The sequence below is a fragment of the Haliaeetus albicilla genome, chromosome 16 (assembly GCF_947461875.1).
Source record: "Haliaeetus albicilla chromosome 16, bHalAlb1.1, whole genome shotgun sequence".
Taxonomy (NCBI): Eukaryota; Metazoa; Chordata; class Aves; order Accipitriformes; family Accipitridae; genus Haliaeetus; species Haliaeetus albicilla.
The window spans coordinates 32,954,313-32,971,786 of NC_091498.1; the positions used below are offsets into that span (position 1 = coordinate 32,954,313).

At 55.3% G+C, this 17,474-nt stretch overlaps 1 protein-coding gene across 3 annotated transcripts; it reads right to left on the reverse strand.

The window, feature by feature from the left end:
- Positions 1 to 4,673: 4,673 nt before the first annotated feature.
- LOC104319703 (ras-related and estrogen-regulated growth inhibitor) lies at positions 4,674 to 17,411 on the reverse strand. 3 transcript variants are annotated; one of them, XM_069804402.1, is made up of 6 exons: positions 17,210 to 17,411; positions 11,174 to 11,323; positions 9,130 to 9,186; positions 7,523 to 7,596; positions 6,372 to 6,853; positions 4,674 to 4,899 (listed from the first exon to the last, which is right to left on the reverse strand). In XM_069804402.1, exons 1-6 carry the CDS (start codon positions 17,304 to 17,306, stop codon positions 4,755 to 4,757), a joined length of 1,005 nt encoding a protein of 334 aa, XP_069660503.1. In that variant the 5' UTR covers positions 17,307 to 17,411; the 3' UTR covers positions 4,674 to 4,754. The 3 variants fall into 3 exon arrangements, with proteins under 3 accessions (XP_069660503.1, XP_069660504.1, XP_069660505.1); XM_069804403.1 differs by lacking the exon at positions 11,174 to 11,323 and having other exon boundaries at positions 17,210 to 17,408; XM_069804404.1 differs by lacking the exons at positions 9,130 to 9,186; positions 11,174 to 11,323; positions 17,210 to 17,411 and adding an exon at positions 7,702 to 7,841.
- Between the last annotated feature and the right edge of the window lie 63 nt (positions 17,412 to 17,474).

Sequence of the window (17,474 nt, forward strand, 5' to 3'; positions counted from 1 at the left end):
TCTGGAAAAACAGAGAGCACAAAGAGCCACAGGGATTTTCCATGCATGTGAGCAGAGGTGAGAAGCACAGGGCTGCACTTGGAGAGGACCAGCCCTTACTATCAATATTTCCCTACAACCTCATAGTGCCAGTGATTACAGTCGCAGCTTCCCAGCGGTATGCCCAGCCTATACTGGGGATGCTTGTTTGGGTTTTTTTTTCATATTATTATTTAAAAAAAAAACAAAACGTGGGCTGGCCAAGAACAAAAGAAAACCAGTGGGAGCAGCAAAGTGCCTCCAGGACTTGGCATCTCTCCTCGATTTTCCCTAGGGGGGAGCAGCCTCATCCCACAGGCTCTGGCCAAGCTCTCACTGTGGGGATGGATCCTATATTACCTTAAAAGCCTACACCCAACCCCCCTTCCCTCCCCCCAAATTATATATACAAGCCAGGAAATAAAATGATGAGCCAAATAAGATCACCCAAAGCTTGACAGCACCGATGTCCCCATCCTCCTGCCCTCACCTCTACTGCGGTACCTACCCGTGGTTTGTGTGCTGTTGTCTAACCGGGAGGAGATGCCCTAAAAATGAAACCCAGGAACAAGGCAGCTGATGTGCTGTGGTGGATGTTTTCCTTTTGCTTTTCTCCCCGTTGCAGTTCCCAGCCTTTCCTTTCAGGGCCAGTAAAAGCCTTTGGCTGTGCTGAAATTCTCTGTGCCTTATAGAGCCTTGTGCTAGTTATTAGAGCTAAGCTATTGAACAGTTGAAAAGAAAAAAAAGAAAAAGGGTGATATAGTTCCTGAAAACCCTAAATCTCAGCCCCAGATTTCCCCCGGAAAGCAATCCTGAATTTCCATGAACTCCCAGGCAACTTCACAGCTATTTATAATGGTAAAACAACGAGCAGCAGGACTCACATTGAAAATGTGGGCACATAAATAGTAACAGCATTTGGAAATGACTGTTCGGGACTATTGTCTCTTCCCCCACATCGTGTTCGCCTGAACCAGGAGCACCGAGATGCGAGTTGTTTGCGTCCAGCCACAGCCCATCTGAGCTTTAAGCATGGTCTCACATCAAGCAGCCGTTTTTCAGGCAGAGGGTGGGCTGGGGACAGCACAGAGCACCCCACAGGTATTCAGCTCCCCAAAATTTTCCACAGATGTGTCACAGCAGCCATCCGAAGCAGCTGGAAAGTCACAGGCTCCAGCTGCCAGCGCTGGTCAGTGCCGATGGGATGGAAATGGCTCTTGTGTACCCCTTGCCCCCCCTCTCACCCCAGGCAAAGCCTGATATTTGAGGGACAACAAGGGTGGTGAGAGAGTGGCAGGGACTGACCCCATGTGGCTAGCACACTCAGGGCACAAAAATCACCTAAATTGCTAATGTGGGAGAGAGGAACCTGCTGTGCTGAGGAAAACCACCTTTGTCAGGCACTTGCCCTCCTGCACCCCCAGACCCAGAAGCCCCCAGGCACCCAGGTCGGCCATCTTAAGGCCAGGAAATATCACAACACCCAATCTCAATTTTTCTGCTCTGAGCTTAAATTGAAGCAATTCATTAGGGGAGAGGTTGTACTTATTTTGGGTGTTTAAAAGCAGTAACTGCTTGGAAGAAGCTGCTAGCTGCTCTGCTCTCCCCTTAATCCCCTTAACACCCCCCCCCCCCTCTTTGGGGCTGTGGCAAGGCCAGATCCACACACTGCTCCTCTGGGTAAAGCCTTCAAAAAGGCCCAAACCCTCTGTTTTTTAATAAAAAACCCCCCAACAAATACAAGATTTATAATAAAGACTGCAGCTGCAAAGAGAAAGCAGCTCCACTCCACCTTGTAGGCTTATTCTGTGCCCCTTGCTAAGAAGGGATCACATATCCCGTGAAATCAGCCTTCCCACCTAAGCATGGTTTTAACTTTCTCAGCAAGGCTTTGGCTGCTAGAGTTGAGTCCCAGCCCCATAGCTGGCTTAATTTTAGACAAAGCTCCCCAAAACCACATGGGGTGTGTAAGCAGAGGAGTAGGTGCCAACAAGGACTCGAGCATCGGCGCAGGGTTCCTGCCCCATCTCACTCCAGAGGGCTCAACCCGAGTGCAATGTAGGGGGAAAAAAGAAGTTATATGTACTGATCTCAGCCCACGCCATACACGCTCACCTTGCTTTTTCAGTGAAGGCGTTTGCAGACGGGTTAAGGGGAGATAATACGGAGGCTTGGCATGCCAGGGGGCTGCTGCTGGGGACCGGCAGGCAAGGGAACTTTTGGGAAGGACATTTCTGTTTCATTTGCTTCATCTAAGCTTCCCAGAAATCTGGTAAGCAGATTTGCAGCCTACATGCTCGCCAAATTAAATCACTGCCCTGGAGATGCCTTTTGGATGATGAGACCCAAACTCTTCAGCTTCAATCCGTGGAGCTGAGCCATCACAGCCCAGACATGGGGCTCGAAGGACTGCTGGTGCCCAGGTGCAGGACAGCCTTCGGGACACCCACGTGTCCCCGGAGGGGTGGCATTTTCCAACAACACACAGGAACATTTGCCCAGAGGATCACTATAGGATACCCCAGCTGCATCAAGCTCTCTTTCCTGCATGGGTTATTAAGCAGCCCTGAAGCCTGGTCCTCCACAAGGGTGGTTTGGGGGTTTTTTTGGAGGTCTCCAAGGCAAGGCAAGGCAAGCCAAACCACAGCCCTCACTCCACACACTCCTGGCTTCCACCCCCAAAATCCCCTTTAATGTTACCAGTGGCATTGCCCTTCTCAGCGAGGAGGAGGCTGCAGGTCAGGCATCCCCACAAGAACCAAGAACTTCCAAGGGGCTGCAAAATGGAGGTCTGGGCACCTCGTCTCCAGGGACCTGGTTTTAACCCACCTCCCCAAGCCTCTAAAGCTGCAGGCTCTGCTCCAAAGAAGGCAGAGACCTTCTTCTTCCTCCTATTCTTCTTCTTCTTCCTCCTCCTCCTCTCTTGCTGGAGCCCTGCAGAGCCTCCACCACAGGGATTTAGGATTTATGGGGGTGCCCCTGTGCATCACCCCCAAGGGTGCATTTAATCCCCAAGTCCCCACCAAGCCTCTTCCCACCCGTGATGGATATGGCACCCTCAAGCCTTTGTACCTGAGAGGGGAACCTCCCCCAGGAAAGCCACTAAAGGCTTTCACTAATTAGCAATTAGCAGCCCTGACAAGCTCACCCTGGCCTCTCTGAAAGCAACTGAGCCTGATACTGATGACGTTTCTTGCTAATTATAGCAGGCTAGCAAAGCCAAGCTGCCTCCTGGCCTTGGTGAGGGGGCTGCAGGCTGAAACACGGGCAGCGACCACACTGAGTTTTTGGCTGAAAAACCTTTTTGAATTCCTTGTGCTATAAAAAAAGCACTGGGGTTAATTCAGGACAGTGATCCCTGCTGTGCCGAGCGCTCCTCTGTTCCCAGAGAGCAGGAGTGCTGAAGGATGCTGTTCCCGGCAGCTGGCTGTGCTCTCTGCTCACAAGCTGGTCCTCTCTCATTCATCATTTCGAATAATTAGTGCCAAATAATGTGGGTTTCTGCCGTGTCCAGCATTGCACCGACCTGGAGCTCGAGCCAGCAAGGAAATACAGTGCCTTGGACAAGCCTTGGGGACATCAGGTACTTAAGCAACACGCTTGAAGACACCCAAAACCTCGGTGGCATGGCAAAAGGCTCGAGTGTACATTCAGCCTCCCAAGGGGTTTTTAATCCCTCTTGAGCTGGACTGTTAATGCAGCCCCAAGCTGCTGGGTTTGGGGTTGGCGAGCGAGGCTGAAGGCTGCATCTTCGTAGCTGCTGGGCTCTTCTCTCTCTGTCCTAGCGGCTGCGTGGTTGGGCTGACTCTTGGCTGACCGGGGTCCCTGGCACGCGGCAGCAGCAGCCAGCTCAGCATCTCCCGAAAGCGGCTCTTTTCCAGCCAGCCCCAAGAGCCGAGCAGCAAACACCCGCTCCGGCTGCCAGACCACAAAACCCCAAGCCCAGCTCACAGTGTTCAGCCCACTTGGGAATGCCATAAAAAAAAAAAAAATTAAAACAAACAAAAAAAAACCCCCAGCCCTTGCTTCCCCTTGGCCAGCTTCTCAAGGCTTTAGAGCCCCCAGTTTTGCTCTCGCTGTACGCAGAGCCGTGAGTGAACCAGCAGCCCCCAGCGGCATTTCCCATTGCTGGCATTCAGGATTTTAATTAAGATGCTGGAGAGGAGCAGTCCCAAATTGCTTTCTTGGCCTGGGCCCTTGACAGGGTTCATTTTCACCCCACAGGAGGGATGTGGGTATGTGAACGAAGGGGGGATTTAATGAAACCCTTGGAGACAAAGCCCTCGGCTAGATGCAAGGAGCCCCAGGAAACATCTTTGGGAGCTGTAAGAGGGGAAGGGGTGTTCGTGCAGGTTTTGTAGCAGGGAGGGGAGGTGGGATAAGTGGTTTCCCCAGGCTGCGATGCTCCGGAGGAAGCCCCACTGTATACATTCCCCAGGCATGCACCTCTGCCTGCCTTTTCCCCATTGCTGAGAGATGGAGGGAGCCAGGAAGGCACATGGTGCTGGGGCTCAGGCAGAAGGTAAGGGAGGTGCCTGGCCCAAATGTAAAGGGTGTATTCCCCACCGTGTACCCCTTTGCTACAGTCTCCCTGAAAAGGAAACAGTATGATAAAACAACCCTGTCCCCATGCTCGCAGGCACGAGAGCATCGCAGGTGGTTGCTAACTCGGCTTTTATTGTCACAGGACGCAGCAGCAGATGATGCAACAGGTTGCTACAGGGGGCACATGGGCGTTACACCGCAGGTCTTCCACCACATTCACCTCGAACGGCAACACAGTGCTCCTCATCAGGTGGGAGGGAGGGAGAGAAACGATGCTGCGGGAGGATGCCGCTCGCTGCAAGCCCTGCTCCTTTCCGTGCCTTTGCTGTCCTGTCTCTGTGCAAAAAGACAAATTCTCAGGCCACAGCGATTTTCCCTTTGGGGATGGGGCAATTAGTAAGCAGACAAGGGGGTCCCTGCTAGGAGCATCATTTACACCTCCCAGCATTGGCTCCATTGCATCCATGCTTCAAATTGCCAGCCAGTGGTTTTGCTCGCGCTATGCTCAGCTGAGTCACAGGGCAAAGGCATTAACAGGAGAAGCCGCCCGGGAATACTGTTCCTCTAGAATGGAGAAGCGTGATCTTAGCCTAAGGTTTCAACACGCATCAGAAATGCAGTCTGTTCCACTTGCCTCCCCTTGGAGACAGGCTGCCCTGAGCGAGATGGCGATGCAAAAATAAGGGGCAGACTCGGCGAAGGCAGAAACCCCAGCAAAGCACCAAGGATGCGGTGCCTTCAGCCTGAGATGGAGCAGCAACATCTGCCGCCTTCGCTGCCCTTTTCCCAGTATTTTATTTACAGTGTTATTAAAGGAGAGCGCGCCAAGGAGCCTGAAATGTTAAAAAATGTTTTTTTAGAAAAGCCAGGGATTAACAGGCTTTTTTTCCCCCCACTGTAAACAGATCTCTGGTTTGGTTTTAAACACACCCTTGGTGCCAGCCTGTGAGCAGCCAGGGAGGGAGAAGGGCTCCAGCAGAGCTGGGGCCCTGCAGATCCTCCACGGGGCAGGGATGTGGGGGTCTGCCCCTCTGCAGTGGCTTCAGTTCACAAACCCAGGGGAAAACTGGGATGGAAATGCAGCCCCGGGCTCCGACAGATGGACGCTGGTGGCTGCAGATGGGTAAACGGGCTGGTCTCCGCTGCTCACTGACCCGCGCGGTGGCTGGGTCTGGGGGCACTGAGGGGGGGATATCAGCAGCAACCACCCCCCGGAGCAGCCGGCCAGACTGGGAAGGTTTTGAGCAGCTGGGGGATTTTACCCACCAGCAACACTGAGCAGCAGAAGCAACAGCCGGGGACAGCTAACGACAGCCCGGGAGCCAGCGCGACCCTTGGGGTCACCCCGGCATTGTGGGTGCACACGTCGGGGCACAAACAGACCCAGCAAGCTTTCTTAGGGGAGTGGGAAGACCCATACGGACATTTCTGTCCTGGGTCTGATCCCCACCAAAACGCTTCTGAGCTTCCAAGGGTGGACCCAACACCACTGAAGTGACCACGAACCACCTTCGCTACTGACTTCAGCTGTGTGGGAGGAGGAAGAGGGAGCAAAAGGGTAAGACAGACGAAGAACATCTTCCCTGGTGACACAAAGCCCGTTTGTAAAAGCCTGTGGGCTTTAAAAGGCTGTTGTACCCCAATCCCACCCTCCCCACCTCTGAACCTTCCCCTCCTGGGAGCCAGCGCAGCCCCACGAGCTGCCCCTCAACCCTGGAGCTGAAGCAGCAGGTGCCCTGGCAGCAGGATAACTTGTCCCTCAGTCCCAGCTTGGCCGTCGCTCTCGCCTCCGCACCGGGGACGCTCACTCGGGGATGTAGTCCCTGAAGGAGTTAAAGCTGAGGCTCCGGCCGGCTGAGTTCAAGGTGGAGCTGGCTTGCATCTTGGGGATCTTCTCCATCAGCTTCGACACCGTTCTCCTCTTGAAGGAGCCCGGGGAGAAATGCCCCTGTCTCATGAGCTCCTGGTAGAGGGTGTTGAACACTGCCACGGTCTCTTCATAGCTGTCCCGGGTGGAGATCTCATAGAAAGGAAGCTTCAAGGCTTTGGAGAGGTTTTCGCCGTCCTCCGTGGACACCATCCTGTCGAACTGCAAGTCCTTCTTGTTGCCCACGATGACCACGGGGGGCTGCTCGCTCCCGCTGCTCCGCTTGGGGCTCGAGTGAATGTGGTTGATGAGGAAACACAGCCGCATGACCTCATCGAAGCTGCACCTGTCTGTCACCGAGTAGACCACAGCGAAGCCGTCGCCCCATTTGATCTTCTCCTCTATCTGCAGGGAATCCTCCTCCTGCCGGGGCAGACAAGCTCGTGTTAACACCAGAAGCCCCAACGTCTCCTAAATACCAACGCCGCTGCTTGCAACCTAGAAAACCTACCATGGGGGCCCGTCACCATCCCCCTGAAGGTTTTTGGCCTGGGCTTGCACACAGCAGTGACTTGCAAAGCAACACAGGTAGCCCAGGGCAGGAATTTGATGGGTTGGGCAAAATGACGGATGGAGACAGCAATATCAGCCCCAACCTGATGTGGGCAAGGGGAGAGTTTGTGCCGCTAAAGCGGGTACGCAAAGGCAGTGCTGTTGCTAGATGGGAAGCCAGCACAGGGCTCTCCATCGCCCGCAATCCTGGTGCCTGGTGGCTCCTTCGACCGAGCACCCTCCTGCTCCCTTGTGCTGTCTCCCTGCCGTCAGGATGCTCCACAAACACAGGGACCAGAGCTGTGCCGCACACCAGTAAAGGGAATGAGGAAATATTTAGCTGAGGCCACGCTGTAATTGATGTTAGAGAGACATAAATTCTCCAAAACACCTTTTTTCCAAGATGAACACATCTTGATCAACATTTTGGATACAACAGATTAAACCTGGTGCAAGAGCAGGGATTGCCTTCAACGGCAAGTCATGCTGCCCCGATGGTATTTTCCAGGGTCAGCCAGCTATGAAACGGTGTGAGCTCACCTGTCCTGCTGTATCAAGGATCTCAAAGTGCACCATCTCCCCGTCGATGACAGCCATGTGTCTGTAGATCATTTCTGGAGAAGGACAGACAGAAAAGTGTGTGTGAGAGAAGCCCCCAGGTAGCAAATGACAACCCCGTTGGCCTCCATGCAAGCCGTGCTGGAGAAGTTGATTTTCACCTGCTGCAACCTGCAGCCCACGTGGCCCCTGTTTCGAGTCCACGTCTTGACCTGCTCCTCAGCCTGTCTCCCCACACCTGGGAAGGACAGCCCTGCACCCACGGCATCGAGCCCAGCGTTTCCAACAGGCAGCGGAGATCCCCAGCCAGCACCCGGCCGGCTTTCACCTTGCTGGAAATAAAAAGGCAACGGTGACCGAAGCGTTGGAGCAAAAAGGGGTCATGGAATGATGCTTCTGCAAAGGAAGAGGGCTCAGCAGGAGGGTATGAGAAGCTGGGTTTTGTTTTGAAACCCTGCTCATGCTCCCAACCTAGCCTTTTGCCCAGCTGGCATTCAACTCCTGCTCCGAAGCAGTGGGGGAGCAGCTCCTTTCTAACCAAGCAATAAAAGCAGCTGCAAGGCGTGCATCTGGGCAGCTCTTCAGCACAAAAACCGCTTCGAGCTTCACTAATATCAGGCAATAAAACCAGCCGGCACTCTGCTTAGCAACCGCTCTGGGCACAGCATGCTCGACGGGACGCCTCGCTCTGTGCAGATGGAGCACCTTGTTCACACCGGGCTTCGTGTGCCATGCACGATGGGGCAGAAACCCACTTGGCTTGGCTGACTACGGGATAAACCAGGCACTTTCCCCTCCTCCGACATAGGGAAGCACCAGGTACGCTCACCGTATGGTGTCTGTGTTTTATCACATCATATGGAGCGAGCCCAACAGGAGGAAGAAGCAGCAGGCAGAGAGGAAAAACAAATTGCACTCTGGGGAAAAAAAGTATCATTCACCATAACAAGCAAGGAGCGGGGATGTAAAGGACAGATGGGGCAATGGCGAGCTTGTTTTTCAAACCAAGCCTTTCCCTGGGGTCCCCTGTGAACTAGCTGGGTTAGAACAACACAGAGACTTCCCGAATTTCCCAGCCCGGTGGGTGACAGCAGGAGTTAGGCAGAAGGATGCACAGCCAGTGACCGGTCATTTCTGGGATACTTCAGCAGGGACACAACTTCAGCACCCAAAAAAACCTCAAAGCCAAATGCAAAAAATCCCCCCCAAACCTAGAAGACAGGAAAGCACTAGCCACGGCTCCAGTGGCTTAGATACCTCCTTCCCCTTAAAAGCCACCTCCCAGCAAATTGCTCAAGGATGACTAAGCCCACTGTGCGCTGTGCTTCCTCGTGCAATGCTGATGGCTCACCCCAACAGATTTTGCCTTAACAAAACAACAGAAAAGGAAAAAGGGATGCAAGAGCCAGGGAGGTGCTACGATGGCTGGTGGCTCTGACCGCTGCCAGTCTAGTCAAGGAGGAAGAGGAGGGAATAAGGTGAGTTTGGGAGCAGAGTTGGCTCTGCCAGGAGTGGCACTGGGTGCACCAGAGTCTCGAGGCTGAGCCAGTGACAGGAGTGAAAGCAACAACAAAAAGGACTTTACCTACCTAGGGTTGGGTCGTAGTCTCCAATGAATCTCCTGGTGATGAATCTTACGGTCAATGCTGTAAAAAAACCACAGCAAACCCAGTTATGGTTGTCAGATCAAACTGCAGAAAAACATCAGCTGATAGAGGCAGGAGGGATGGAGCAAAGACCTGCCCCAGCCTCCCGCGAAAGCACCCAAGTGGGCACCAGGAGAAGACATCCCAGCAGCGATGCTACAAACCCAGCTGCAGGAGGACCAGGTTATTTCAGGGTTGGGAAAAGTATCTTCAAAGGCGCCCAGACAGGCTGGGTCATTGCTGCATGCTGGCCGGGGCTGCCCTATGATGATCAGAGAAGACTACAGTAAAGCAGCAAATTGCCAGATCTTGGTGGCAAAAGGTGAGGGTGAAGCAGACTGGGAAAGGATCACAGTTGCCCAGGTGGATGCCTTGGACTAAGATTGTTGCAAGCCCTCTTTTCTCCCCCCTCGGATGACAGCGCAGCCCCGTGCAGACTGTCCTCCGCCTTGCTTTACCCCGTGTACAACATGGGAAAAGCATGTCAGGATGGGCAGGAGCCCACCCAGGCTGACAGCTTGCACCTCACCACTTCTACACAGCCTAAAACATTCCCAGAGCTTGTGGACACTGGTTACTTCAAAATAACCTCACTGCAGCCCTGAGAAAAGGCTAGATGCTTTTTGCATGTTCTTTGCAAACGTTTACATCAAGGACCAAAACCCACCACACAACGGGATGCCCCAGGCAGAGGAAGAGGTCTCTGCCCAGCTCCATGAGCAACGCACCAGACACCTCTACCCAAAGCTGCCTGCTCGTCAGCAGTAAAACGCCCGTCACATCAACGAAATGCAGCCCAAAGGCAATGGAAAACACCGATGCCCCCCCCGAGACTGGCTAACCCAATCTCTCGCCTTGCCGGAGCACAGCAACCTCTCCTGCACTGCTGCTGTCAGAAACATCCTCCCAGGTCGCATGGAAGCGGCAGCTCAGGAGCCCGAAAAGTGGCAGAGAGAGGTGGTCAGGCTCCGCAGGAGGCAGCCAAGACAGCAGGAGTTCCACCGTGCTCGGCAGGCGGCAAAAGGCAAAGTCCAGGCAGAGCCGCAACCTGCGAACGCACCCAGACCTGCAGGGGAAAGGCAGATCTTCACACGTAAAATTCACGTTCCTGCGTGGTTGGGGTTGATAAATTGCATTTTCTGGACTTGATCCTGCAAAGATTTATGTACATGCTCAAGTTTTATGCCGGGTGAGCAATTCCCTTGGCGGCCTCCAGACAACCACTTTCCAACACTGAGCTCAATGTGGGGGCAAGTCGGTGCTGGGCCAGGCTCTCCCTCTATATCACCGGCACTGACGGTATAATTGCCTGGATGGGTCTCACAAATTTCAGCCCTGTTTGTTTAACCTGACCCAGGCACACTGCACAGAGACAGGAAGGCCGTTGGCACCAAATCTCATGAAATTCATCAAAAGGCGAAAGTCAGAGGAACACGGGGCATGGCAAACCAGGAGGTCCTCCTTATGCCAGCCACGTGGTGCAGCAAAACCAGCCCTGGAAAGGCACCCGGCAGCATTAGGAGCTGGGGGAGCACAAGCTGAGCAGATGTCCCAGGGAGCAGCCCACCCCTGGGCAGACACATCACCTTCCTGCCATGCCTGCGCCTGGGAATTCACATCCCCAGCACGGGGATGCGGAGCACAAGCGGGGACCACTGTCTCTCTTCCGTCCTTGCAAGGAGTCCTCTCGCTGCTCCTGCGGCAGCTCTCCGGCATGCAGGGGGACGAAGCAACCCCCCGTCGTGAAAACACCCCTGCCCCTTCTGTCTGCTGGCAAGGCATCAACATGGAGATCGAATCATTTGGCCCGATTTTTCCTCCTTGCAAGGGCAAGGAAAGGAGGAACAGCCGCAGCACGGCAGTGTGGGCAATTAAACCCCTCTTATCCAATTACCACATCTCCCTGCACCAGAGACTGGGTGATGTGAAGCCCAAATTACACGCTAATGCTAGGCTGGGTGGAGGTCTGCTGATGCTGGAGGCTTGCCTGATAGCTCCATCAAACATGGCAAAGGCTTTCTCCTCGCTGGGGAAAAAGTACTGCTTCTCATCGTCTCTCTCCATCCAGCCAGGCTGAAGGAGACAGACCTCAGCTCCAGAGCAAGGGCTTGTTTGAGGTGGGCAAGCTCTCTGGGGACTGCAAAAAAAAAAAAAAACCACCAGAGAAACTGCTTGTATTTTTCTGTAAGGGGTAGCAAAAGCTTTGCCATTGTGCAAGGTCTCTAGATGGGTATTTCCAGCAATGGAGACAGCAGGCAGGGCTGAGGCTCAGCTGGCAAATAGCCAGGAATGGGAAACGGAGGGAGGAAAAAGCAAAGGCTTTCTAAGTAACGAAGCAATTTGGAGGTGCTGAAAATCCTGCTGGTCTGAACGGGGCAGTGAGGCAGCCAGAGCGTACCTCTCACTCCTGCTAACAGAGCATCAAGCTTTGCTAAATGTCCCCGGTGTGGCCAAAGGGCCACAAAAATGCATCTGTCCCTGCCCTGATAAGTGCTGGGTTTTATCATGGTCTCCTGCTCCAGAGCTGGCACACGGGGAAGCCTCCCCCGGCACCGCAGCAGCCCTGGGACCGCGACAGGACCATCACGGGCCCCATGCTGGCACCCTGGGTGGCACAGGGAGGTGACAAGAGGAGACTGGGGCTCGTGAAAATGGGCAGAAGCAGGCGAGATGCTACCAAGCCGGCTTTGTTTCAGGAAGAGTGCGGCGAGGCTAGTGGCATCCCAAGGGAGGATGCAGGAACATGGCGCTGAAGAGCTGGCCAGAGACGTGTTTTTGCTTTGAAGCAAAGCTGACAGACTTTTTACTTGACTTTTCACACCCGCAGCCTCAAGCACCCCATGAAAAAGCCCTGGCAGAGCTGCGAGGAGGCCGTGATGCTCGGGCTGAAGGGGAGATACTGGAGAGGTGAGGAGGAGTGGGTAGTGCTTGGCTGCCATCAATTTACCAGCAGCGGAGAACTTGTCACCAAGGCTATGCCAGGGGCTCACGGCACGACAACTCCTTTGCCCAGCAAGGGAAGCCCATGGCTTGGAGCCTCTGCCTGCAGAGAGCAAGCGGTCACCCCTGGGCTTTCACAGGGAAGGACAAACAACAGCAAAGCCGAGGTGCTGTTCAGCCACACACAGAGTGAGGGCATGATGTACAGGGCTCGCGGTGGCTTGCTAAAATGGGTCGTCTCATCCAGGATGGATAATTACTGGGTGGCGGTGATTTGGCAGAGACTGGCGGCCGCACAGAGGAGGCGGGTGGGGATGTGTCTGCATGCCGAGGCCGCGGTTTGCAGCTCAGCTCGGACCGAGGAGAAACTGCAGCTCTGGCTGCCGGGGGATAATTCGGGAGCAGCCCCATAACGGCAGTGCTACGGGAACCTGGCTCTGGGTCATGGAGCTGAAAAAGTAACGGAGCAAACGCAATGGGACGTTCAAATATTACACCTCCTCTGCTCAGAAAAAATCAAAGGAGGCGGTGCAGGATGCAGGCCTTGAAACTCCTTGGTGCTGGAGGAGCTTTCGCATCAGCAGGAGAAGCGACCAGTCTTGAAAAGAGATCACTGCAGGTGACCAACTGCATCTCCTGACATCCCTTCTGCTGGCAAAGGACTCCCTGGCCAAGCCCAAAGGCTTGTTTTTCTACTGTCCTTCACCTCCATCCCCAGCCTCTGGAATGTCTTTCTGCAGGGAACTGCCTTCAGGATGCAACAGGGTGGACCTGGAAAGCACTAGCACCTCTGAAAGCAGATCTCCACCCTCACAGAGCGAGCGAGCTTCCCTCTGGCTCTCAGATCTTCCCTACAGAGCAAAAAGGGGAACTGCGTTTTGGGGAGAAAAGTCAGCAGCAGCGCAAACACCCTCTCAGATGTTGTTTCAGAAATGCCTTGCTCTTTGCCTTTGGAAAGAGTGAGGCAACACAACTAATCTTCACACTTGGTCCTCGAGGTCTAAGCTGATTCAGAGAACTTCCAGGCTGCCTCCGTGCGCAGGAGCTGATCCATGCGCCTGATGCTGCAGATATGCCTGTTCAAAGCAAAACCCTCCACGGGGCCTTTTGTACGTAACATCTTTTCAACGCAGCTGCTTCGAAAATGCACCGTTGATGCTTGGGTGTGATTTTCTGGTGTAGACAGAGAAAGCCATGGTTTGGAGGCTGAAGGGAGCACAGGAGCACAGCTAATGGAAGTGATGCTTAAGCCCTTCGAGGTGTTAATGATGGTAATAGGTACAGACAGGCTGTGCAGGGACGGGAGTGAAAAGCAGCAGAGAGGCTGAGAGCTGGCTTGGAAAGGCAACAGGAGCAGAAAGTGAAATTGGTGGAAAATGAGTGGGAATGGGGGGAAAAAAAGCCAGCAAGAGCAAGGCAGGAGTGCAGAGCCCAGGAGGGACGGGATGGAGAAGCTGTGCACCAGGCGTCAGCGCAGCGGGAGGAAGGAAACAGAGCAGGAGTGCGAAGGGAGAAGAAACCTCACCAAAACCAGGACAAACCCCCTCAAAACCACAAGATGTTGATGGAAAACTAACACCAGGCAGGGCTGGTGCACTCCCACACTGAGCTTGCCTTCCCCATGCAAATTTGGGAGCAATTTGTCCCAGCTGGCCATCAGCAAATGTCCCCCCATGTCTTGCTGCTGCACATCCACACCGCGCCGGTCAGGATCTGTGCGTTTGCCCTGGGAATGTGGCTTCCCACCTGAGCCAGGCTTTCTGCTTCTTCAGCCCCAGCATCTCTGTCCCAAGCAGCTTCTCCTGCCCTCCTACACCTGCCCGGCTCCTGTTTGGGGGATTCGCCATCCTCTCACCTTCCAAGCCACCTCTGGGTTTCAAATCCTGCCCGTCAGAGAAGGGATTTGATGGAACAAGCATGTAGTTTAGCAAAACTGCTCTGTGGAGATAACCAAGGACCCCACAGGAAGCATGTATCAGCACCTTCAAAGAGGTGACCAAATTATCAGGGAGAGAGCAAGACAAGTCAGGCTCAATTTCTAGAAAGCACCTGATTCTGTGTCATATGTTAGGCAGCCACCCAAAGCCGGAGCGCATGGTGTTGTTTGAGAAGAGGAGCCAATTAAATTGATTAAAAATTGGCTGGAACGCAAGAACACAAGCAAAGCTGCCAATCGGAAGAAGTAGATGCAGGCAGAAAAGCGTCAGCACATCCACGCAGCCTTATAAGGAATTTTTTTTTCCCCATCTTGAACATAAGTAACCTCAGAAAGGGCTCTCCTTGGAGAGCCCGAAAGCTGAACGAGTTAATTTTATATTGAATTTGGTCTCTAGGAATGACCATGGAATGGCTCGATGCGTGATTAACCTGCCATTGCAGGGGCTGGCTGGGTACCTCCAGGATCACATTGAGCCCTGCACACCCACGTGCTGCTCTGTTTATGCTGCTGCATAACACATCTCTGTTGCAAGCGTAACGGCTTACAGCATCAATTCATCTTTGGTTTGTGTTTTGTAAAGCAGAGCTTTCCTCTGAAGTATGGCAAAGTTTACACTGGCTAGCATCAACAGCAGAAGACAGAAGATAACGCAAGCTCTGGCTGGGCTGGATTTAAGCCCCCCGCAGGTGATTTACACAGCCTGGGCCAAATCTTTAAACTACCAATGGGGTTCAGCCACGGGTCTGCACTCAAACCTGTCCCTGCTCAGAGGATCTGGGATGTTGGATCACCAGGTCTTGAAGATTTCCCAACTGCTCCAAAAAAATCAAACTCTTTTGCCGAGAACTGCATGGATTTTGCCCCCTTTTGCAGCTGTCTGGATTTTCATTGCCCTTTTGATTGTTGACACCCTCAGCGCACTCAGCTCTCCCAAGCGGCTCGCCCAGGGGATGCTCCAGCGTGGGGTTCGCTCACAACCCTTCCATCCCACCAGGACCAGGAGCTTGGCAGCTCAGGGATGGGTTCGGATGAAACTTGCCTTCACCCTCTCCTGCTTCCCCTCCCCAAAACAGGGGATCCCCATGCATTGCACCCCGTTGTCTCCTAGCCAGCTTGGGCAGCCCCATCTTGGGACCAGGCACCTCCTGCAGTCCGTCCTGCCCAGCCCTGGGAGCTCAAGCGATGATGCTGATGCTTTTGACTCCTTCCTCGCGTTTCACATGTGGGTCCCTCAGGCCAGATGCTCATGGTCCATTACCCAGGGTGTTAGCTGCCCCGCCGGGCAGGGGAAAGCACTTAGAAGTTTCCTCGCCCCCAGCTCCATCTGGCACAGGGGCTCGGAGGCAGCAGGACCCGGCAGCTCGGGCACAACACCCAAGGAAGATGACACTCTGTTCCCTTGCAGGAGAGGACGTGCAGGACAGCACCCAAGGGGACAGAGATGGGAGAGCCCTGCGTCAGGGTGGCTGCCAGCTTGCGGGAGATCGCATGCCTGCTGTTCCCAGGGACTGCTCCCAGTTCCTGGCACGCTCCGGCTCTCTTCTGCACGAGCCAGGTATCAGTTACCTCCCTCTGCCCTGATTTCACAGCCTGTGTTACCATCACAGCCCAAAAACGTGCTGCTGAAGGGCGCGAAGGTTGCAGGCACCCACAGAGCTGAGCTGCTGCAAGGCAGACGCTGCAGATCGGCCCCAGGCGATACCCAGCCCTGCGGCGGCAGCCAGCGGGGAGGGCACCGGGGCCGAACCCGGCTGGAGGAACCTTTTAAGATCCTCAGCATGATCCGACCCTACGGAGGAGCTACAGCGGCCTCTCGCTTGCCCATAGGAGAGGCCCAAAGCTTCCAGGCGCCTGCTCCACTCTGGGTGGGATTAACGCCGGCGGGGGAAATATGTGCGTGCAGGCCGGGGTGCGGGGCGAGCCAAAGCACTTCGTACGCTTTCTACAACCATCGCTCACGGCTCCATCTGCCTGCAGAGACTTTGAGGCCAAACACTGTTGCATGGACCCCCCCCCAGTGCTCTGGGTACGCCCGGAGCTGAGCCCCATTCCTGTGCTCCCGCTCCCTGGTGCTGGGCTGCTAATCGAGATCTGGGAGTTGCCTCCTTTAATTTAATCAGAGAAATCATGATTTTTCACTAATGCCAGGCAAGAGGCTCACCGGTTACTGTATATGGAAACGCAACTTCAACGGCACCAAGAGCCAAAGCTGCTGGCCGCAAGCCAGGCAGAGGTGCCACCGCCGCAGCGTATTTAAAGGTTATGCTTTTTCCGGAGTGGCAAGCCAGCGGGACATTGCCCTGTCACCAAGGACATGGCAGTCCCGGCCATGTCCCCCCCCCGAGTTCTGCATGGATCCCTGCTCCCCTGCCCTGCAGCAGTAAAAGCAACGTGGACCCGTGCAGATGCGCACCTTTCCTTGCCAGCGACCGGCACCTCTCGACCCCGCTTGTGGCACGCTGGATGCTGCGCAGAAATGGAGCAGAGGCCGCCTTCGCCCCTGGGTGCTCGCAGTGTGGGACAGGGGAGCGGGAAGGGGTGGAAGGATGATCCCCGGGCAGGAGCGGGGGTGAAGGAGGGAGCTCAGGTGCTCCCGGCTCAGCATCCCAAATCCCCACCCCGGCAGCCGCAGATGGAGAGCGCTGAGCAAAGCGCAGGGAAAGGGAGTTTTCCTAAAGGAAAACTAAACGCAGCGCTGTTAACAGGCGGCTCCGCGAACCCGCTGCCTTTGCTAGAAACAAGCAGCAAACTCCAAGTACCCGGTAAAGCACAAACCCGAGCTCGGCTTTCCGTCCTGAAAGCTCCCACGGTCGGCAACGTCCCAACCCTGACCCCCTGCCCTGCGCTCCCCACGCAGCCCGCGACCGCTCTGCCACGGACCCCCCCTCGGGACGAGCCCCTGGCTGCCCACCGCTAAAACTCGCGGGGAGGGGGGGGGGGAACCTCCGTGCCCTTAAACATGAGGGGCTCGGGGGTCCACCTGGGCCATGCCGCCCCCCGGAGAAACTCCTTCCCCATCCCGGCTTTCTGAAACGGCTCCCGCCTGCTGCCCACCCCCGGCTGGACCCCCCCAGGGGGGGGGCTCGACCCCGCATTCCCGGGGAAGGAGACCCGGGGAGGGATGCCGGGGGTCCCCCGTCCTACCTGTCTTGCCCACGGCGCTCTGCCCCAGCACGACGAGGCGCAGGGAACGGGCCGGGCTGAGGCTCACGGAGCGGCGCAGGGGCCGCGGGAAGCTCATCCCGGGGCCGGGCCGGGGCCGGGGCCGGGGCCGGGGCTCGGCCGCTCTCCCCGCTCCGCCGGGCGCTGCACCGGCGGCTCCGCCCCGAGGGCCGGCCCGGGCTCAGCCCCTGGGCTCGGTGCAGGCGGTCCCCGTGTGATGCCCACCTCCTCTTCCTCCTCCTCCTCC